Here is a 23,962-nt window from a genome sequence, read left to right as displayed (position 1 = left end):
CTCTGAGTCTGGTATATTTGCTTCAGGAAAGGGACATAATTTTATGTAGTATTAAAGCACTGCTAATAAACATAACTGTCTGATACTGTATATAAAGTCTCTAGACCTGGGAGGGAGGTTGGGAGGGAAGGCAGGCAGGCAGGCAATCAGCCTGGTGGATTTTTCATAGTTAAAAAGGTCCAGTTTCCTCAAGAAGATAAAAAGTTCTCTTCATGTGGACAATGGAAATCCAGTGGTAGAAAATTTGAATTTAGAACCAAAGCCTGGTGATGATAGTTTTCTAGAAGATGAGAAAGAATCCAAAAGCCATCCACATGATGTAGCAGAGAGACTATTTTTAGACTAACTTTCTTGTGGCTTCCTGACTGGATGGCACAAAGATGCGTGTTTTAGAACTGTCTTAAATTAGTGGAATATTTGAGACACACTATAAGATCTCTGTAACAAAATATATGGCTCAAAAAGTCTTCACACTGGAAGGTAGCCCTGGAAGGGCTGGAAGGGAAGCCCTTCCCTGGAAGGGAAGCCCTGGATAGGTATGAAGTTTTTGAACATATATGTTTGGGCTGAAATGGAACTGGGTATCCTTGACTAGAGTATCTAAAAAGGGATATGTCTAGTCTTGGAAATCGGTTTTCAAGCTGAACTACTTATCAGGGTGTTTGGAAGGCAAGAGGCATTGCCCACCATCTTCCTAAAAGTATGTACCCTTTCAAGTTTCCTTATTTTCTCAAGCAAGACTGAAACATATGTTGATTCAACTTTTACCAATATTAAATTACAGCATGTTTCCTCTTTTTTCATTACGGAAAAAAAGTTGCAATAAACTTCCTGTCTCTCTGTACCTCGTTTCACTTAGGAATTGCAACTATATTATTCTAGTGGAGAGATCAAACTTAGCCGGTACAAATGATAATCAATGAACTGCAAAGTAGTTTTGCATCATTAAACTAAACAATGCTTTACTTTCCAAAATTCCACAAGCACATTTAATGCTATCTTAAAAACAAAACAAAACAGTTTTCCGTAGTTGGAAAAGTTTATTCTTGTGACTGTGTTAATATTAACCTTGAAATGCCTGCCATCTACCATTATACTCCCGTATTTCTCTCCTGAAAGTTTCAGGAAACTTACAGTGCTCCCACAGTTACCGTAAGCAGACTTCGATCTGGGAATGATTACACTTGCATATGGATTTAACTTAGGACAGGAATAAGTTAGCACCTTCTTTTGACCTCTTTCTGAGAACAACATACAAACAGAATCCCGAAATGATGAGTATTTTACAGCAGCTGGCTTACACAGGTGGTAAGATGGGCTTCGACACATGACGGGTCTAGTCATTCAGCAAGTGTGAATTTTGGAAGTGAGCTTCTGCCAGTCTTATTATTAACTGGGAATTGAGTTGTTTTTATGAACTTCTAGCCTTGAGAACTTAAATGCTTTTTTGAAACAAATTCACTTATAATCTAGCTGAAAAATAAAATACTGTTTTTCTTGAATTTTTACATCCTTCAATGACTGGAAACAGCTGAAAGGCCTGGAGAGAGTGTCCTTCTGAGGCCCCAACCTCCTCCATTCAGCTAGTGAGGGTTTCCTTCTGGCTTCAAAATTTCAGTCTCTAGCCAAATGCTATTTTAGAAAAAGATGACCACTGTGGCCGTTAAGACAAACACAGATTTTCAAAAGTCTTCTCTCTGAGTGAAGCTACTATAGATCAATACTCTGAGAATACTTTTTGAAAGAACATATGTACATTTCATGCTTTAAGATAAGTGTATTGGGAGGTTCTAGAAATACGAATTAACACTGTGGCAAGTTTAAGTCAAAGTCTCAAAGCTTATAAAGACATTCTAAACCTGGGGTGGGGTATCTAAAATTTTACTTGTAGACTGTAGGCTCCCGGGCCCTATTTGTGGCCACTCAGTAAGGGTGCTGCATTATACCCAGCAGATGCCACAGTTCAGCACTGACTATAAAGCTCTGGGTTAGCACGGCCCAACAGAAACATAAGGGCACAATGTAATTTAAAATTTTCTAGTAACTATACTAAAAAGCATAAAGGAATGGATGAAATTACTTTTAATAATCTATTTTATTTATTAATTCAGTGGTCTAAAATATTATCATTTCAACATGTACCCCTTTTGGGTACTAAGTTTCTGAAATCCAATGTGTATGTTACCCTCATTGCACATCTCCTTTCAGACCAGCCACAAGAAACCACATGTGGCTGGCGGCTATCCTATTTAGACAGTGCAGCTCTATCCTATTCAGGATGAAGAGACAGACAAGTGATGCCATGGGAGTACCAGGGCCACCTAAATTCTAGGGTACTGAGACATATTCTAAACCATGGCACCCTCACAGTTTCAGGGTCTGGTGCTTCCAAATGTGTTCGTGTAAGACTCTAGCTAACTTGCAGCAGTAACTCCCAAGTACTAAATATTTCAATCTTGGCCTTTCTGCATCTGCTTGTATAGAAATCTGGTCTTGGGGTAAGAGCTGGACACTCCTACTCTAATGCACTGGGGAATAAAGAAAGACAAGCTGAGTCAACAGGTCATAGTGATGTCAGTTCTTGACCAGTGTTTTACTCACATGTTAATATAACTCATTTATTCTATAAATATTATTGAGAGTCTTCTCAGAATAAGGCCCTAGAGAGAAGCATTGATTCTGAAAAAAAAAAAAAAAACCCTAACAAAAACAGGTGGTAAACTATATTTAAGTATATATTTAAGTATGTAGTCAGCTTTACTTCCTTCCTATGCAACTTTTAGAACTGCCATATTTTAACTAGAAGTAGAACTCTGTATGAAATCTACAAACCCTTGAGATCTTACAGACTAACCAGTTCTAGCCCTTCATGCTCAGTAAACTTTGCTGCCCATCTACTTACTGCTTTGCAGCATTAAAGTGATTACCTTAGATAAATGTGCCCTTATGGTTTCGTTGTCTCTCTCCACCACTTTCATCATTTCTTGGCCTCCAAGGTAGACAGCATTAGCTATATTAAAAAAAAAAAAAAAAAGAGTCAAACACTTGGAATATGCAGAACAAACACACATGTCAAATCCACTGTATTTAATTCCTGTTCCCCCTTTTCCTTTCAGCAAGCACTACCTGATGTGAGATATCACTAGGCCAAGAGAGGCGTGTGAGTCAGGCAGTGTGCATGGCCTCCGGACGCAAGAGCATGTCCCACAAAAGAACCTGTTCTTCTCACCTGCCTTTCTCAATAGCAACACACAGCAGTACGATGGCCTAATGTCAGACACCTCAGTAGATGGCGTGTAGTGCACCTGATCAGTGTGTTTTTATGATTTAAGGATTAGAAGCACAGACTTTCACAGATAAATCATGTATACCAGGGAAACTGCATGCAGTTACTAATGTGAAACTATCCTGACTTTTTTTTTTTTTTTTTTATTAAAGATACAACTAAAAGGGTTTAAAGTCAAGGGGCTCCTGGGTGGCCCAGTTGGTAAAGCGTCTGACTTCGGCTCAGGTCATGATCTTACGGTTCGTGGGTTTGAGCCCCACGTCAGGCTGTGTTCTGACAGCTTGGAGCCTGGAGCCTGCTTCGGATTCTGTGTCTCCCTCTCCTCTCTCTCTCTGCCCCTCCCCTGCTCACGCTCTGTCTCTCAAAAATAAATAAATGTAAAAAAAAAAAGGATTTAAAGTCAATTTAAAGGCTAAACGTTTTTAATGAGGGTTAGTCCCATTGTACTGACTGCATAATGAGCAAAACTGACCATCTCCCTTTCAAGATGTCACACACCTGAGAAAGAAGAAAACAAGAGACAACATGAATTTATGCGGCTTTCTTGTACTACTATGAAAACTGTCATTCAATGCCGTGTTCCTTTTCATTTGATTGGTATTATTGTCACTTTGGTTTTTTTTTTTTTTTGTCATCACTGCTTGGTATATGCGTCCTTTTCTTTATTTTCAATCTTTTCTCATTTTGTTTGAAGTATGTCTCTTTAAATCATAGGTTTCTTTAAAAACATAATTTGAAAGTATGTCTTAAATAAAGGACTTAACATAGTCACATCTATTGATCTAAAAGATCTTTGGTCTGACTCCTGTCATCCTGTTTTGTATATGCTTCACTTACTTGTGATTTCTAACTCTTCTTTCCACACCCTTTTGTGTGAATGATGAGTTTTCTTTTCCTATTTATCTATTTAAAATGTATTTATTCATTTTAGTAATCTCCACACCCAGTGTGGGCCTTGAACTCACAACCTCAAGATCAAGAGTTGCATGCTCTTCTGAATGAGCCACCAGGCGCCCCTTTACTATCTTTAAAAAATTTCTTTTCACTAATAGTCTGAACGCATAAATTCTGTTTTTATTCACTGAATGGTTAGCTGTACCTAAAATTTTGTAAAACGTATTTTTTTCTACTGCAGTCTAGAATTAATCAGTGTCTATAATCTCTCCTTCCAATAAGGTGACTCTTAGCATCCCTGAACCTTCCTCATGCCTTCCTTCTACCCTGTCTCCTCTTAGGAGCTGTGGGTAATAAACTCTTATTCCAAAGGCAGTTGTTCTCCATGTCTGTCATTTTGCCACAGCTGATTAAAACAAATTCTGGGCACATTTTCAAACAAGGCAGAGGTGGTATGGGGAGGTCAGTGTGGTGGTTTTGTAGGGCAGAGTAGTGGAGGGGGGGAGAGCTACTGAAGGAGGGGCTCCAGAGTCTGCAGAGGGTTCCTCTTCAGCTCCAGCTATGTACTGATTGGCACTATCATGTGAGACACCACCAGAAGCTGGGGAAAGAACCACTTGAAAGGATTTAGATGGAACAGTGTCCAAACTGGAAGTAGTTACTGTTCCTACCAGCCTAGCAGAAAAGTCTTGTAATTAATGGTGTATCGGGGCACCTGGGTGGCTCAGTCGGTTCCGTGCCCGACTTTGGCTCAGGCCATGATTTCACAGTTTGTGAGGCTGTGTTGGGCTCTGTGCTGACAGCTCAGAGTTTGGAGCCTGCTTCAGATTCTGTGTCCCCTCTGTCTCTGCCCCTCCCCTGCTTATGCTCTCTCTCTCTCTCAAAAATAAAAATAAAATAAACATTAAAAAAAGGTGTATCAACTAAAGAACTTGGAAAGGTTTTTGCCTTGGTAGAGGGGTAAAATTAGCCCTAAACTAAATGCTGTTCTGCAAGCAACTAATAAAGCCTAAAAGCAAGAACAGAAAGGATCAAACTATTTCCAAGTAACATAACTGTCCCATAGCAAAGCTTAAGAACATCTACATAAATACAAAAATACCCAGCATCCAACAAAGTAAAATTAACAATGTAAAGCATCCCATAAAAAGTTATCAAGTATGCAAGGCAGGAAAATACAACCCAAGATAAGGAAAAAATTAATAAAAACTGACCCAAAAGTGACAAAGATAATAAAATTGGTAAACATTCAAGAAATGGTGCTGGGAAAACTGTATATACACAATGCAAAAGAATGAGTTGGACCATTATCTCATACCATACACAAAAATTAATTAAAAATGGATCACAGTCCTAAATTTAACAACTAAATGTATAAAACTCTTACAAGGAAACATAGGAATAAATCTTTATGATCTCAGATTAGGTAATGAGTTCTAAGATATGACACTAAAAGCACAAGTGAGAAAAGGGAAAATAAACTGGTTTTCATAAAAATTAACACTGTGCTTTAAAGGACACTGTCAAGAAAAGTGAAAAGATAACCCACAGAATGAAAGAAAACTGTACATCTAATAAGGATCTAGTATCCAGAATATATAAAGAACTCTTACAATTTAACAGTAAAAAGACAAAAACTTGATTAAAAATGGGCAAAGGATTTAAACAGGCATTACTCTAAAGAAGATGTACAAATGGCCAATAAGCATGTAAAAAGATGCTCAACATCATTAGCCATCAATGAAATGCAACCAAAACTATGTGATACCACATCACACCTACCAGGATGCTACAAGAAAAAAGACAAACGAAAGTCAGTGTGGACAGGGATGCAGAGAAACTGAAACCCTCATACATTGTGGATAGCACTGTAAATTGGTACAGGCACTGTGGAAACAGTTGGACGGTTTCTCAGAATGTTAAATATGGAGTTACTGCATCTATCTAGCCATTCCAATTGTAGGTGTAAATAAACCCAAGAGACCTGAAAACAGAGGTCCACACAAAACTTTGCGGGAATGTGTATAGCAGCATTGTTCGTGATAGCCCAAAAGTAGAAACAATGTGCATGGCCATCAAATGAGAAATGGAAAAGAAACATATGATACTGTCATACAATGGAATATTACTGAGCAATAATGAAGTACTAATACATGCTACAACATGAATGAACCATGGACACATCATGCTAAATGAAAGAAGCAAGTCACAAAAGGCTATTATTATATTGTATATAATATACAATATATATTGTATACAATTATATTATTATACTGTATATAATATACAATATACAATATATAGTGTATATAATATTGTATATAATATTGTATTATATTGTATATTGTATATATATTATTATATTGTATAATTCCTTTTATAATTAAATGTCCGTTATACATTGAGAAATACATTGAGAAATACATTGAGAAAATAGATTAGTGGTTGTCAGGGACTGGGGTAAGGGGGAAATGGTGAGTGATGGGCATGGGGATTCTTCTGAGGTGACGAAAATATTCTAAAGTCACATAGTTGTCATGGTTGCACTACTCTGAGAATATACTAAAAAAACAACAACAAGACTGAATTGTGCACTTTAAAGGAGTGAGTTTTATGGCATTTTAATTACATCAAAATTAACCTATTTTAAAAAAATTGGTATTTGCAGATATTGAGAGTTCTATAACCTATACCATATATTTGAGAAGTGAGAAATATTGAACGTGTTAAATAGAATTATGGAAGATATAAGAAAGACTCATATCAAACTTCTAGAGATGAAAAATACACTAGATGGGATAATAGCAGAGCAGACATCATTAAAAAAAATCAGTGAATTGAAGACAGCAATAGAAACTATCCAAAGGGAAACACACAGAGAAAGAAAGTGGGGGGGAGGGGGACAGGGGCAAGAACAGAACATCAGTGAACCACAAGTGAGCTTCAGTGGCATCATATACCATGTGATTGGAGTCTTTGAAGGAGGGAAGCACAGAAAAAATATATGAAAAAATATTAAAATATTAAAACCATAAACCTACAAATCCAAGAAGCTCAAAGAATCCCAAAGCACAAGAACCATGGAGAAAACTATATTAAAGTACCTAAGGAATTGCTTCAAACTAGTATAAAGAGAAAATCTTAAAAGCAGAGAAAAATGATACACAGTTGATCCTTCATCAACATGGGTTTGAACTGTGTGGGTCCACTTAAACATGGATTCTTTTTGATAAATACAGGACCGTACTGTAAATATATTTTCTCTTCCTTATGATTTTTTTTCTCTTACTTTATTGTAAGAATAGAGTATATAATACATATAATACACAAAATATGTGTTAACTGTTTATGTTATCTGTAAGGCTTCTGCTCAACAGGCTATTAATAGTTAAGTGTTTGGGGAGTCAAAAGTTATACATAGATTTTTGACTGCATGGGGGGTTGGCGCCCCTATTCCCCACATTGTTTAAGGGTCAACCATCTTACTTACGGAGGAACCAAAACTTAAAACGACAGCAGATTTCTTATTGAAATGATGTAACTAGGAGACAGTGGAGGAACACTTTTAAAGTAATGAAAGAAAAAAAAGCCTGCCAATCTAGAATTTTATAGTTAGTGCAAATAGCTTTCAGACATACAAAAACTGAAAGAATTAACTACCAGTGGAAGTAAAAGAACTGTTATGAGAAATACTTGAAGCAAAAAGATGATATCTGATGGAGATTGTATCTGCACAAGGACATTAGATGGGGTGCCTGGGTGGCTCAGTTGGTTAAGCGTCTGACTCTTGATTTTGGCTCAGATCATGATCTCAGGGTTCATGAGTTCAGCCCCATGTCAGGCTCTGTGCTGGAGATGCAAAGCCTGCTTGGGATTCTCTCTCTCCTTAAAAAAAAGGAGAAATAGTTATTATGTGGCTAAATTTAAAATACAATTTTTATTTATATCTCTTTATAAGACAACTGACTGTTTAAAGAGAAAATAGTAATACCATATCAAAGAAGTAAAATATATGACAACAATATCACAAATGCTAGGAGGGAGAAAAGGCTTACTGTTGTTAAGTTTCTTACGGTATACTTCAAGTGGTAAGTCATTTGAAGACTATAAAAGTTAAAAACGTTCATTGTAAATCCTAAAGCAACCACTGAAACAGCAAAACAAAGAATGACTAATAAGCCAATGCAGGAGATAAAATGAAAGCATAAAATATCCAATTAACTCATAGGAAGGTAGAAAAAAGCAAAATTGGAACAAAGAACAGAGGAGACAAATAGAAAATATATATCAAGATTACAGATTTAAGCCCAGCTCTATTCATAACTACATTAAATACAAATTGTCTCGACATTCAAATCAAAAGGCAAGGTAGGTAAGAAACCAAGATTCAACTATTTGCTGCCTGTAAGAAATGGATCTTAATATAAAGACACAAATAAGCTAAAAGTTAAAAAACAGAAATAAATCATGCTAACATTAGTCAAAAGAAAAGTAGAATGACTATATTAATATCAGACAAAATGGATTTCAGAGCCAATAATACTACCAGAGATAAAGAGGGTGATTCTGTAGTGATAAAGTGTCAATTCATCAGGAATAAATAAAAGTCCTAAATGTTTATGCACCTGGTATGTTTGAACTTCAAGTACGTGAAGTAAAAACTAACAGAAATACAAAAAGGAACTGACAAATCCACAAATATAGTCAGAGATTTCAATACTCATCTTCTAATAATTAATTTTTTTAAGTTTATTTATTTTGAGAGAGAGAGCGAGAGAGAGAGCGAGCATGAGCAGGGAGGGGCAGAGAGAGAGGGAGAGGGAGAGAATCCCAAATAGGCTCCACACTGTCAGTGTGGAGGCTGATGGAGGGCTCTAACTTACAAACTGTGAGACCATGACTTGAGCTGAAACTGAGAGTCGGATGCTTAACTGACTGGGCCACCCAGGCACCCTGATATCTTCTAATAACTGACAGAACAGTTAGGGAGGAAAATCAGTAAAGATACAGAAAAGGACACCATCAATCAACCTGACCAAAGTGACATCTATAGAACAGTCTACCCAATGAGAACAGAATATACATTCTTTTTAAGTATCCATAGAGCATTTCCCTAGTTAAGTCATATCCTGGTCCATAAAACATGTATCAGTCCGTTAAAACAAAATCATACAAAATACACTCTCTGGCCATAATGGAACCAAATTAGAAATCAATAACAGAAAGATATCTGGAAAATCTCCAAATATCTAGAAATGAAGTAACACATTTCTAAATAACCCCTGGGTCAAAGAAGAAATCTAAAGGGAAATAAAAGAGCATTGTGAAGTGAATAAAAAGAAAAACACAACATATCAAAATTTGTGTGACATGACCCCAGCAGTATTTAGAGAGAAGTTTGTAAAGCACCAAAAACCCAGTTTATAAATGGAAAAAGATCTCAAATAAATGACCTCTGTTCCACTGTAAGAAACCAGAAAAAGAAAATTAACTTCAAAGTAGGCGGGATAAATAAGAATGTTCACAGCAGAAATTAATTAAATAGAAGCCAGAAAAACAGTTGGGAAAATAAATGACACCAAGAATAAGTTCAGTAAAACTGATGAACCTTGAGCCAGACTGACCAGGAAAAAACAACATGTGGGAAGACATGAGACATAAAACATTACTAAATATCAGGAAAGAAAAGTGACATCCTATAGATTTTACAGATGCCAAAAAAGATAATCAAGGTAATTTTGTGAACAACTTTATGCTAAGAAATTCAACAAATTAGATAAAAACGTACAAAATCTACAACAAAGACAAAAGTTTTAAGCTTACTTGAAAATAGATAACCTGAAAAGTCTTATATCACAGAAATTAAATTTGTAATTTAAAGCCTTTTCACAAAGAAAACCCCAGGGCACGAGGACTTCATTAGTCCACTCTATCAAATATTGAAGGAAGAAATAATGTTGATTCTACATAAACTCTTCCATATATCCTACACATATGTGGATACTGGATTTCTGACAGAGGTAGCATTGAAGAGCAGCAGAAAATAGGTGGTCTGTGGCAGGCAGAATCCTAAATTGAAACAAATAATCCTTGCCCTCCCAGAATCCACTCCCTTTTGAGTGTGGGTGGAACCTGTAAATCTGATGACATATTACCCCCATGACTGGGTTACGTTATAGAGCAGAGATGACTTTAAGGGTGATTATCCTGGTGGGCCCAACCTAATCACATAAGTCCTTCAAAATCTGAGTTTTCCTCTGGCTGGTGGGAGAAGAGGAAGTTAGAGATTCAAAGTGCTAAAAGGATTAGAGGTACCATTGCTGGTTTGAAGATCGAGCATGTAGACAGGAATGGAAAGTGACCTCTAGGAGCTGAGAGGGACCCTGGCTCACAGTGAGCCAGAGAACGGGGACCTCAGTCATAAAGCCACACAAACCAGACTTTGCCAAGAACCTGAATGAGCTCTGAAGTGGGTTTCTGGACGTGCAGGGCCATTGGGGAGGTTTCTGAGATCCAGGCAACGGTGACTCTTGAGATGAGTGGGAGTTATATGGGAGTTTGCTTTGGGATAATTCATGGGAGGTAAAAACATTTATGTTTTAATCACTTTTCTGTAGTGTCATTCCTCAATTGGAAACAACTTAAAAATCTGAATAACTTGGTAAGGAATTTTATATTTCTAAAAGTAAAGTTTTTATCAGGGAATGTATCTCACCCTACCTTTTTTTCCATTTTTTCTCCTGATAATTGCTCATCTAAGTATACTTTTTTTTTTTTTTTTTAAAGAAAGTAACATACCAGCTTCCTTTCCTGTAATTGCTCCAAGGAAGCCATTTTTTTTTCATTCCTCAGAAATGCTCATAACACAACACAGTGGTCAGAAATAATAATACCAAATGGACATGTAATTTCCTAAGGGGAAAACACATTTCTCTTGGCAATGACTGTCAACAGCATTCCTGGAAACCCAGCAGAATTCAGAGTTTCAAGCACCACGGTGAAGGAAATATCCAGAAGTAGGAGTAATGGAAACAAAAACATGAAGGAAAGAGAATGATTTCGGAGAGTGTGAGTTGTTTATTTTTTTTTCCATTACAAATCCAAATACAGGTGTAAAAAAACTCGCCAAGGAGTCCGATACTCTATTTTATTTGCTACCATATCTTCTGAACCTGCTTAGTGTTCAAGTGTCACTACAGGCCTTCACGTTGCAGGAGAGTGGCTAATGGAACAAAAGGAGTGGGGGCCGGCGCTGGAGGGACCAGTGGGACTTGCATCTCACAGGCCAGACTAAGCGTCACTAAGCGCTTCCAAGTACACGTAATATACGACAGAACACTGCCTTCTGCTGACCTCAGTTACCTGTACTGATGTGATTTTTCATCTTTCTGGAAAAATCCCAACTCATCTTCATGTCCGAATTCATTTGTCTTCTCTTCCCTTCCTTACTTATGTAGAACTGATTTCTCCTTTATTGGTACTACTCATGTCCTGTGGTTATTCTCATGACAGCCCTAATGGTGATGTATTAAAATTCTTCCATGCTGGAAGTTAACTTAAAGGCAGGAGCTATGTTTCATTTATTACTCTTTCCAGTGCTTATCAGAGTATTTGGTTCATGGCAGGTGTCAGTGAGGGTTGTTAAATGAAATGGGAAGGGACTGAGCTGGTGTTGGTTTTTTTGGGGGGGATGGGGGGGGGTGAGAGGAAAAACCTGCTGCTTTCCTTGAAGCGGTGCAAGAGGTGACGTCTGGCCACAATGGAGGCCAGAAGTGGAGGCAGAAGCACACTGACACCGGTGAGCCCGGCGGGGAGGTAGTGGTATAAGACTGGGACAAATCACTCCAGGCACGGGGACAGTCTAAGAGCTTCTGCTGAGACTGGCTGAAAATTAGGCTTCGTAAAACACTGGTCTCAGCAGTGGGGGACAATGCAGAGGTAAGTAAACCCACAATTAATGATACAACAGGAAGTTTGGGGGAGATGCATACATAGTTGTCTGAAGTAGAGCTTGGGCACTGGAAGCCAAGTTGTCCTGCTGTTGTGGTGGCAGGTGGCCCAGGGCCACTAGTAGGGCTCCACAAAATGCTTCAGTTCGTTTGGTGTTGCCATTATACTGATGATTATAACTATCCATTTAGTCTGCAAACAGATCATCTTATTTCTGTGACACTAAGTTCACCAAAGTGAAAACCACAACTGCAGGTATTTTTTTAGAAAAAATAATACAGCTTTTTAGAGTGGCAGATTATATATATATGTTTATTTAGAAAAACATAGTAAAACCTTCATTGAATGATTTAATTCTAAACCAGAGATGATATTCTAGTGTTGTATCCAATCAACTTTTGTCCTAAATCTTAATACTGACTACACACACACACACACACACACACACACACACACACACACACACACAACTTCTCCTTCATGCTGCATTTTAGGCTAAACTTCCATTAATTAGTAAAGCTATAGTTGCCTTCTATAAATAGATTTTTCTAAGCTACACACATAAATGAGAGGAGAGGTAACAAAGGAGTCTGATTTTGTCTTACTCAAAAAATTATTCTGAGATTGGATTAAAAATATTTTGAGAAGAAATTTGATTCCGTAATAAAGCTTATGTTTCAGTTTGTTGAAGAGTTCATTTCATATCATTGTACATGTTTTAAAAAGCTATTTCCATATAGATCAAGTAAAGGAAAGATAATGAAAGTTTTTTGCTTGTTTGTTTTTTGTTTTGATTTTTACAAGAATGTATGCAACAAAATAACATAACCTACCAGGAATGACCTTTGTCTCTGCACTGTTTTTCTAGTTAGGTAACTGAGAGGAATTAAAACATCCATTTGGCCTAATGAAAAGACCCCAGAATATTTTTTAAAGTTAATTATCTTGACCTGTGATACTGCTAAGCTAAAATATATTTGCTTTCAGCTTTGATCAGGAAATCCAATTTAGCTGTCTCAGTGAAAAGCCTATGTCTAATGAAATAGAAGAACATCTATTGTAAAGAAAATATGTAGTAGCAAACATTCCAGAATTAAAGTAAAAAACCTCATATATTTTCTTTGAAAACAACACTTAAAACAATTTAATTATGTAAATTCATCTGATGGACACTGTGGTAAAGTTTATAAAGTATGGTAATTGAATTAGGGCTACTCTTTGAATGATGGATAGGAAGTGGTTTTACTCACTCAGTTTGGTGAAGGAGGCTAATACACAGAATCTCAGCCTACAGGAAGGGCCGTCTTTGCCAAAAGGGCAACAGCATTTGAAATACTTGAATATTTTGGTTCCTTGAATTTTTCAGACCTTACTACAACAAAAAAATGTGTGTATAAACTAAAGGATACAGAAAATCAGTTTCTATCTAGATAGGGCAGGATTTATTATCCACTACTTGGACTAACAAACTTCCTCCGTTTGTTTCTGTAAGATTTCTACTAAAGCACAGACATTACATAATGTGCAAACACTGCAAGCCCTCCTAAAAGTCAAGCTGGCATGTTCAAGGGCACTCTTTGGATGACAGGAAAGCCAGAGAAACAGGTCTACAGAGGATGTCACAGATTGCACAGACCCTGAGAATGATCTTGGAGCTGGTCTTCCTTTGTCTTGATAAACCCTCTCTTTGTGTAACCTAAAAATCATGCTGCTGATTCAAGTGGCTGGTCTGAATACTGATTACATTTACCATTCATGGGATATAAGCTTGGAAGAAGTCCACTAATCACCTGCAAAAGCCAGGGTCTTATTAGTATGGGTATTTCTCAGCTGGGACCTTCTTCCTTTTGCAGTAAGCAAGGTAATAGGAATTGCCTAAAGGATTGCCAGGGCAAGCCCAGGCAAAACAGCTTCTATGGTACTTGTTGCAAGAGGAGGCAAGGGTGATATGAGACCCAAAGGGGATAGGTAGGAAGAGACTGGCTAGTATGATTAAAATGCTTGGTTAAGGATCAGCCTAGGATCACTACTATGAGACTTAACTAAAACCCAAGTAGACAATGAACCAAGAACCCAAAGAAGAAAGATGAGTAATTTTCACCTGCTTTCCCTTTACCCAAAGTTACACAGATTGAGTGAGTAATGGGGAAAAAAAGAGACTGCCAAAATACTGCTTACATGGACATCAGAAGGCCTGATCTAGAACAAAGAGAACAGAACATCAGAGAAGGAAGGATGTCTGAAATAGGAGAGCTATGTTCCAAAAGTTTGTTTGCACGTTGGTTATTTGGAACAGAGATGAAGTAAGGCAGCTGAGGGCTCAGTCTGCTTTAGAGTCTAATTTGCACATAGTGTAACTCTACAGGGGTTGTTGTGTGAAAAAGGAATCCCAGGGCTCCCCAGGCAGCAATGTGGCTAGAAGGTTCTGGTTGCCTTGAGTCTGGGACGATAGTGTGTCATGTCCAAACTATCTTGTTCCTGAATGCCTGCACTTGGGGCCACTGAAAGATGCAGCAGGAGGTCAATCACTATAGCTGAAAGGAAGATTCCTTTCTCTGAAGTGCAGCTTATACAGCCTACTTCTCTAAAAGGGTGCTTATAACTCCGGTAGAGAAAAATTGGAAAACATCTTTAATTATCTTTTAGTTAAAAACATTAAATACTTGACTATATATCATATGTGTTACATAGTTACTAAATGTATATAGAAAAACAAATAAAACTTTTGTATACTCCATGTCCTGGTTTGAGTTTAGAACATATTTCTATTTTTTTTTTTAATGTTTATTCATTTTTGAGAAAGAGAGAGAGACAGAGAGACAGAACACAAGCGGGGTAGTGGCAGAGAGAGACACAGAATCTGAAGTAGGCTCCAGGCTCTGAGCTGTCAGCACAGAGCCGGATGTGGGGCTCAAACTCACGAACCATGAGATCATGACCTGAGCCCAAGTGGGACGCTTAACTGACTGAGCCACCCAGGCACCCCTGGAACATATTTCTAAAGAGGTATAAGAAAAGCACAGGTAGCTGTCTACCTAATGCCTATCAGAAACTCATGTTTTGGGTGAAGTGTTCTATAAATGTCTATTAAGTCCTGCTGGGTGAACACTGTGGTTGAATTCTTCTATATCCTTGCTAATTTTCTGTCTTGTTCTATCAACTGTTGAGAGAGGTGTGCTTAAGTATCCAACAATAATCGTGGATTTGTCCATTATTTCTTTCAATTCTATTAGTTTTTGCTTCATATATTTTGTAGATGTCTTGTTTGGTGCACACATGTTTAGGATTGCTGCCTTCTGTCATCTTGGTAGACTAAACCTTTTATTATTATTGTGCAATGTCCCTCTCTGTCCCTGGTAATTTTTTTTGTTCTGAAGTCTACTTTATCTGATACTAATACAGTCATTCCTGATTCCTTTTGATTATTGTTTACATGATGTACCTTTGCCCATTCTTTTACTTTCAATCTACATATATATAATTATATTTGAACTGGGTTGTCTGACGATAGCATATACTTAGGTAATGCTTTTTAATCCATGTTGTCAATCTTTGTCTCTTAATTGGTGTATTTTTTCCATTTACATTTAATGTAATTATTGGTATGTTAGAGCTTGTATGCCATTTTATTATTTGTTTTCTATTTGTCATGGTTTTTTGTTTGCTGTGTTCCCTAATATGCAGGGGTTTTAGCACTTAGTAGGAAAAGCAGGGAAAAGTACGTCTATACCATCCTCCTGGAAGCAGAATTCCTTGGAGAAAAATGGAGTCCCTAACTGGAAAATGCTTTTCATAGTTCCCTCTATAGGGTAAAAAGAAAAATACCAAAGGGGGAAAAACTGTAAAGAAAAATAAAATGATTTATTGAAGTAAATGTGGAGTAATTTTATACATGTTTGCCAGAATTTCACATAACTTCCACTTTGGTTTCAAATAATTTCCAAAGTGTACTGTTCCTTTAGAGATCATCTAGTCTCACCTTTGTTTTGAACAATGACTGAGGGCCAGACAGGGGAGGGGACTAAACTGAAGTCACAGAGTAAGTCTGGACCAAAATGAGTAAGCAAAACCAAAGCAAAACCAAAATGAGAATTGAGCGTTTTTGACTTGCAGTCAATACTATTTTCACTTAGGCCATCTCTTTCTCTTCTATAATATGAGGGAAGGATAAAGGGCTGGACCTTATCCTTCTTTAAGGGACTTCTCCAACTTCAATCTTTGGTGATTTTTATAACTGTCCTTATCCTTGCTTCCTTTCTTCCTATCTCATCTTCTTCCATTGCTATGCTAAGGCTGTAATAAAGAATGGACATTGGGGAAAGTACGGAGCAGACAAAAATCCATACAAATACAGAAAATATATTGAACTTGTATTTGTAATGATTGCTTCTTGCTACATATTTGGAAAAATAACCTTGTATAATCAATCTGTAGCTGTACAACAGGGCTGTGACTTATTCCTGGATTCATTATGTACATGACTGTGTGGTGCTCTTAACACAGGTGAACACGGTAAACTTTCTTCAGGAGTCTTGCCATTATGATTGACTGGGGCAGAAAGACAATAGTAGCAACTATGGTAAAAGGAAGCTTAGCACAGTGGTAGACTGTCAAAGTTTAAACACTACCCACTAGGTGTGTGACTGTGCCAATCATGTAACTTCTCTGTACCTCAGTATCTTCATCTGTAAAACAGGGACAGTAGAATACCCAAACCTGATTAGTTTTGAGAACTACAAATAAAAGCTTAGAACGGTGCCATTAGCTGCTGCTGCTGCAACTGTTGTTATATCATTCGTTGGAGGCTTATTATAAATAAAATATTATATAGACACATTGCATATATCATATTTAATTCTGCAATACCCTCTTGAGGTATAGATTAAAAAGGATTATTTTATTATGAAAATAATTTATTTTATTTTATTTATTTATTTTTTTTCAACGTTTATTTATTTTTGGGACAGAGAGAGACAGAGCATGAACGGGGGAGGGGCAGAGAGAGAGGGAGACACAGAATCGGAAACAGGCTCCAGGCTCTGAGCCATCAGCCCAGAGCCTGACGCGGGGCTCGAACTCATGGACCGCGAGATCGTGACCTGGCTGAAGTCGGACGCTTAACCGACTGCGCCACCCAGGCGCCCCGATGAAAATAATTTATAAGCATTCTATGAATTAGTATTAACCTACAAAGGTAGATTACATTTAAAAACAAAGGTTGAAGGCAAAAGATAAAGTAGCAAATGTTCCCTGGCACATTCAGAAAATATACTCAGCACAATACCCAGTGTTGTATTACCATGACTATTATTTATTACTTTTATCATTTAAACTCCTCCAAAAACATTTAAAGAGGAAAAATAAAAGCATAGCCTGTTCCCTCTATGGGAATATTTGGCCTGGTTTCCTTGGCTGGTTTCTGTTAATTTCTCACACTGGACTAACAGGGCACACGCTAGACTCCTGCAAATATTCCTTCCCACCATCTGGCAGCAAGAGGGGAGAATCAGAAGGGTAAGGTTTACAATTAAAGCTTGATGAAATTAAAATTAAAGCTTCTATTTCTATTTTTATTTTATGTCTGGTTTTAAGCTTTGGGGCTCGATATTCATGGACTGTCTGAGGTTGTTCTCTTACTACTTTCTGATACAAGAATAAACATAAACCTTTTAAAATGTGCTTACCAATGCAGAATGGTTCCAATATATTCAGGACCGAAAATTCGTACTGCACGTTCATCATCTGAAGGCCAATTCTTGTTATCAGGGACTTGATTTTCTCAGGCCATGGTTTAAGTAAAAGGTAGCCAAAAACATAGAGAGCATATCGAAGCCAGCACAGAAGTGGAGTGGCGATCCTGCCGTTTGGTGTCTCAGATAGTCGCTCGATTGTTGGAAAAAGCAGAAAGGAGCGAATTATCTACAATAAAAAACATACTTTGGTGAGAAGTTTCTTAAGGGATAACCCACTGTTTCACTGTTTCTTTTGTATAGTACTGACAAATGACTGGGTTTCAGAATATGACTGAAGATCTGTTCTAAATGAGAAGAATCACCATATGCTGTCTTCTCAGTGCACAAACAATCTGGGGAGCATAGAAGGATGTCCCTTGAGTTATTGGGGTTAATTTTCAGGGTGAGGAGCAAATCAGATTCCTAGATAACTTCCTGATTGTGACAGCAATTCACAATCCCTTTGAAGGACTGCCGAAATTAGGAATTCATATACCATGTTATACCACCTTGACTGACTAATGATAACAGAAGAAAGTAGAGCTACATAATGAACTCTGTTTCTTGTATTTTTAAAATTTTTTAATGTTTTTTTTTATTTTTGAGAGAGAGAGAGAGAGAGAGAGAGAGAGAGAGAGAGAGAGAATGTGCGAATGGGGGAGGAGCAGAGAGAGAGGGAGACACAGAATCCGAAGCAGGCTCCAGGCTCCGAGCTGTCAGCACAGAGCCCGACGTGGGGGTTTGGACTCACAAACCATGAGATCGTGACCTGAGCTGGACTTGGATGCTTAACCGACTGAGACACCCAGGTGCCCCAAAAGAACTCTGTTTCTAAGGGCAACTGGGTGGCTCAGTGGGTTAAGCATCTGACTTTGGCTCAAGTTGTGATCTCATGGTTCATGAGTTTGAGCCCTGCATTAGCCTCTGAGCTAACAGTGTGGAGCATGCTTGGGATTCTCTCTCTCTCTCTCTCTCTCTCTCTCTCTCTCCCTCCCTCCCTCCCTCCCTCTTTCTGCCCCTCTCCTGCTCACTCTCTCAAAATAAATAAATAAATACACTTTATTATTTTTTTAAATATTTATTTATTTTTGAGAGCAAGAGCATGAGCAGGGGAGGGGCAGAGAGAGAGAGGGAAACATAGGATCTGAAGCAGGCTTCAGGCTCCACGTCTGTCAGCACAGAGTCTGACGGGGCGCCCGAACCCACAAACAGTGAGATCATGACCTGAGCTGAAGTTAGGACACTCAGTCAACTGAGCCACCCAGCCACCCCAAAATAAATAAACTTAAAAAAAAATTATGTGTCTAGTCAGCATTTCTTTTACTGATTATATTTGGGGATAGTTCACTTTTTGAAACACTCCTCTATTCCTTACTGTTACCGATAAAAGACAATCTTTAACAGGACCAAATACATTTCTAACAAATGATTTAACCTTAATAAAGTGCAGGCTAGAAACAAGCAAAGCTAGAAATCTCTACATACACAGGAGAATGTTTAAGGGCAAAAATATAATTCAACTGAATTCATCAGGATGTCAGGAAATATATTTTAATAATACTCCACAAGAAAGGAGCATTGCTAAAACATTTTACATTTACCATTACGTACTATACCAATATTTTAAAAATTAATGAAAATAATTTCTATGGGGGATCAGAAAAGGCAAATAGTTAAGCACAGTCCCTATTAACAATACGGTAATATAAATGAAATAGATCACCAGTATTAACAGAGTGTAGAACAGGAAACGAGAATGGACACAATGGTTTTACTCTTTTTTAAAAAAAGTTTAAGCTAAATATAAGATACATAAAGCATATAAAATATGAATATGCAATTTAATAAATAATGTATAAAATGAACAGTTATGTGGCTCCAGAAGCAAAACACTGACAGCATGGCATCTTCTAATCTCAACTCCTACCTCTCCTCACATCTTAGGTTACTTGTATCCTGACTTCCTTACTTTGCTTTATATAAATACTTATCATTCCTTAATACTATAATCACTTCCTTATTTTGCTTTACATTAATACTTATTGTCCTGTTATAGACTGAAGTGTCTCTCCCAAATTCGTAAGTTGAAGCCCTAACTCCCACTGTGATTATATGTAGAGATAGGTAATTAAGGTTAAATGAGGTCACAGGGTGCGGCTCTGATAGATAGGATTAGTATCCTTATAAGGAGACTGACCAGAGAGCACATTCTCTCTTCCCAGGCACACTCAAAGAAGAGGTCTGCTGAACACACAAGGAGAAGGTCGCTATCTACCGGCCAGGACGTCTCACCAGAAACTGTCCGTGCTGGCAGGCTGATCTTGGATTTCCAGCCAGCAGAACTGTGAGAAAATAAATGTCAGTTGTTTAAGCCACCTAGTCTACAGTATTTTCTTATGGCAGTTTGAGCAGACTAATACATATTTCTTAACACTATAGTTTAATTTTGTGTGTTAATGAACTTTACATAAATACAATCATGTAGTATGTTTTTGTGTTTTACTTCTCTCAACACTGTTTGTAAGATTCATTCATGTTGATATATGCAGCAATAGCTTATTAGCTTTGCTATATAGTTTTCCATTGCATGAACATATTGCTATTTATTTTATCTGATAGATATCTGGGTTGTTTTCAGTGCAGAAGTATTACAAACATGCTGCTAGGAACATTTTTATATGTGTCTTTTGATGCATGTATGTATGTATTTCTGTTGATGACAAAGTACAACTTCTATGTCATATGGTATGCATAAGTTCAGCTTTAGTAGATGATTCCAAATGATTTTCATGCCAACAGACATGAGAGTTCATATTGTTACAAATCCACACTACATTTGGTACTGGCAAACTTTGTAATTTCAACTACCCTGACATATTTTCACTATGACCTTTTTTTCTCTGATGACCAGTAAGGTTGAACAGCTTTTATGTGTTTACTGGACATTGTCTATATCTCCTGAAGTGCTTATTCAAGTCTCTTGCACCCTTTTCTATTAGGCTGCCTGCCATTTTCTCTTCTTGATTTGTAGGTTTTTTGTGTGTGTTTTGTTTTTGTTTTTTAATTCTACATTCTAGTCCTTTGTCACGTTGCAGTCCTTGGCTTGCCTGTTCATCTCTTATTTTTTTCTCAATGGACCTAATTTCTTAAGTTTGATGCAGTTGAATTTAAGTCTTTTATAGTTACTGTTTTTGGTGCTTAGTTCTTTTTTAAAAAATTAAAAAAAAATTGTATTTGAGAGAGACAGTGAGTGAGCAGGGGAGAGGGAGAGGGAGAGAGAATCTCAAGCAGGCTCCGCACTCAGCACAGAGCCTAATGTGGGGCTCCATCCCACAACCCTGGGATCATGACGTGAGCCGAAATCAGAGTTGGATGCTCAGCCGAATGAGCTACTCAGGTGCCTCTCTTTATGCCTAGTTCAAAAAATTCTTGTCCAACCTCATATCATGCAGATACTACTTTTTTCGTTCAAAATGCTTTTTTTAGAAATTAGGTAATGCTACCTCTGAGCTGTTCTACAATGTATGTTTAAGCCTCTGGTTGTGTTCAACTACAGCTGTGGGTGTGTTCTTTTGATTTCAGGTATCAGTAACTCGCCATTTCCCTTTTGTATTTACATTCCTCCTTCTGGATGAACTGAATGCACTTTTCTTGGTAGGGGCTGACAGTAAAGGTGGGTTTTTGTGGACTCTTTTTCATTCTCTACCATTGACAGTCCTTTTCCATAGTAACATTGAGTGACATTAACCAAATGTTCAAGTTGATCTGTAATTTGAACTAATATATGGTCTATTAGTGTCTTTCTTACTAATAGAGAATAGGGATTTTTTTAAAAAAGGTTTATTTATTTTAAAAGAGAGAGGGGCAGAGAGAGAGAAAGAGAGAGAGAGGGAGAGAGAGCTTCAGAGGGAGAGAGAGAGAGAATCCCAAGCAGGCTCCAGGCTGTAAGCGCAGAGCCCAACATGGGGCTGGATCTAACAAACTGTGAGAGCATGACCTGAGCTGAAATCAAGAGTCAGGCGCTTAACTGACTGAGCCAGCCAGGTGCCCCGAGAACAGGGATTTGAAGGTACAACCATGGAGGACTCCTTTCTTTCTAATCATCGTTCTTGTTTTTCCTTGGTCATATCTGTCAGCTGAGTGCTCAGCCATTTCCTATAGACTTTTCCTTTTCTCTCAACAGTAGCTGAGATATTTTTTTTTTTGCTCATAATAATTTGACCTCTACTACGTCTTCTCCTCTGTCACATAAATAAGAATGTACTATTCCTTGTGGCCTTGGTGGTGAATAAAAGACATTCTTTGGGAGCAGGGAGCCACAGTCTTTTCAGACGATTTTTTAAATGCTGCGTTGGCAACAATACATGCAAATGCTCATAACATGCATTTGGAATGAATGCAGGGTCTCAGCTAGAATTTGGGAATTTCTGCCACCTTAGCATCTTCTTAAGTACAAAGCAGCAAAGAAGCTAAATGGATTGTGTGTATTTAATAAAGGCACTCATGGGGACTTGTGATGTAGATGATCTGGGCTCCAAAACGTCAGAGATGATCCAGAATCCTCCAGTCAGAGCCAGCTGCCTGTACTGCAATGGGTTTATACAAAGATTATATACAAAGATTCACATAAAGGTTATGGGATCTCTGTGAAGTCTGACTAACCGAGAAAAGTCAGCTAAAAGAATCCTCCCTGGATGCCATTTTCAGTGTGAACTCCAACTCCGTGTATTCAAACACAGACAGGAATGAGATCAGCTCTAGAATCCCAGGACTTTTCTGACACTTGGTCTTCTTCCTCCCCCTGCCACTTAGCCCTCCTCCCACTGGGCTACAGCATTCCTGATTCAGCAGTAACCACCATGGGGTGAAGACCAGGGTAAGCAGGGTGTGAAAGCGCCAGCATGAGGCCTCTTCTGTTGCAGGAGGCACCTGTAAAGAATCCCATAGCTTTCCAACATCTCCGAGCCCTTGAACAGACCTCCCTGTTCTTGTATTCGGTGAACAGTTGTATGTCGCTACTTCACCTTTGCCTTTCTGCCCAAAGACATCCTTCAGGACCGTGGCCAGAGGCTCAAAGTCAAGTGTGACTGCTGTCTCTCTTAGAGATATGGAATATACCCTCAGACTGGCAAAATTAAAGAAGTCTAACAACACCAAGTATTAAAGATGTGGATCAACGAGAACACTTACACAGCATGGCATTAACTATTAGACTTTCCTCCTCTGTTTCTCAAAGTACATGCTCTTTAGGGGGTGTCTAGAACTCACACAGAAAGTACATTGTTCATATTTTGTTGAACACTAGAAGTTTAAATCGGGGATCTGATGCTTCGCTTGGGTAGCAAGCAGCATACTTTAAGAGTCCAGGAGGTAGAAATGATGAGCTCTCTCAGCAACTGGAGTGGTGTTACAATTAGCCATCGATTTTACACATTCAAACTCAGAAGTCTTTTCCCTCTCTTTTGGGTAGTTCTAACATCATGAGTCCTTTTATTCCTGTTAAGTGCTACCAATGTTCTATTGGACTTAACCAGATTCGAGAAATTCTAACAGAGTGGATTTATGCAAAGCAATCTTCGGTGCTGGGAGAGGCAGGTTTCTCACTGCCCTGCTGAGGCCTCCCAGCTGAAGGACCATGAAGGAGCTACTCGCCCCAACCACAGGAAGTCTTATCCCTCGAGGCTGCAAGCAGGTGTGTCAGCAGCTGCGGTGGCCACAAAGGGAAAGATGAAGGAACTGACTTCTTGGCTTCAGCTGGCCTCTCGTTGGCCAGTCTCACCAGGAGCTATAGGAACATGCCATGCTGAGAAAGCCAGGCTGGCTACAGTCCTCAGTCACGGCAGGCTCCCCAGCAGCCAGCATTCTTTAATAGCTTCTCCAAAAGCTCTGTGGTCTAGTCATCCACATTTAGGTTCATAATCTACCTGAAACTGATTGTCATGTGTGCTGTGAAATATGGGTCTAATTTAATTTCTTTCCATATGGAAACACGATTGTCCCAGCATTATTAACTGAAAAGGCTGCCCCTTCCCTGCTTTTCTGCAGTGACACTCCTGTTGTGAATCCTGTGTAGATGTGAATGGGTCCTTTTCAGGGCTCT

General features: G+C 38.2%; 1 protein-coding gene across 2 annotated transcripts in view; it reads right to left on the bottom strand.

Annotated features, from left to right (window-relative positions):
* Positions 1 to 23,962, bottom strand: part of LDAH (lipid droplet associated hydrolase) — a 112,439-nt gene that overhangs the window by 16,941 nt on the left and 71,536 nt on the right. For both annotated transcript variants that reach the window (XM_045447604.1, XM_045447605.1), the window contains exons 5-6: positions 17,815 to 18,049; positions 2,928 to 3,010 (exon numbers count right to left, since the gene is read on the bottom strand). In XM_045447604.1, coding sequence (XP_045303560.1) covers positions 2,928 to 3,010; positions 17,815 to 18,049 — 318 coding nt within the window. The remainder of the gene's footprint in view (positions 1 to 2,927; positions 3,011 to 17,814; positions 18,050 to 23,962) is intronic.

This window comes from Leopardus geoffroyi, chromosome A3 (genome assembly GCF_018350155.1).
Source record: "Leopardus geoffroyi isolate Oge1 chromosome A3, O.geoffroyi_Oge1_pat1.0, whole genome shotgun sequence".
NCBI classification, from domain to species: Eukaryota; Metazoa; Chordata; class Mammalia; order Carnivora; family Felidae; genus Leopardus; species Leopardus geoffroyi.
The sequence above is the reverse complement of the archived record's forward strand: the minus strand, read 5'-3'. Positions and strand labels throughout refer to the sequence as shown.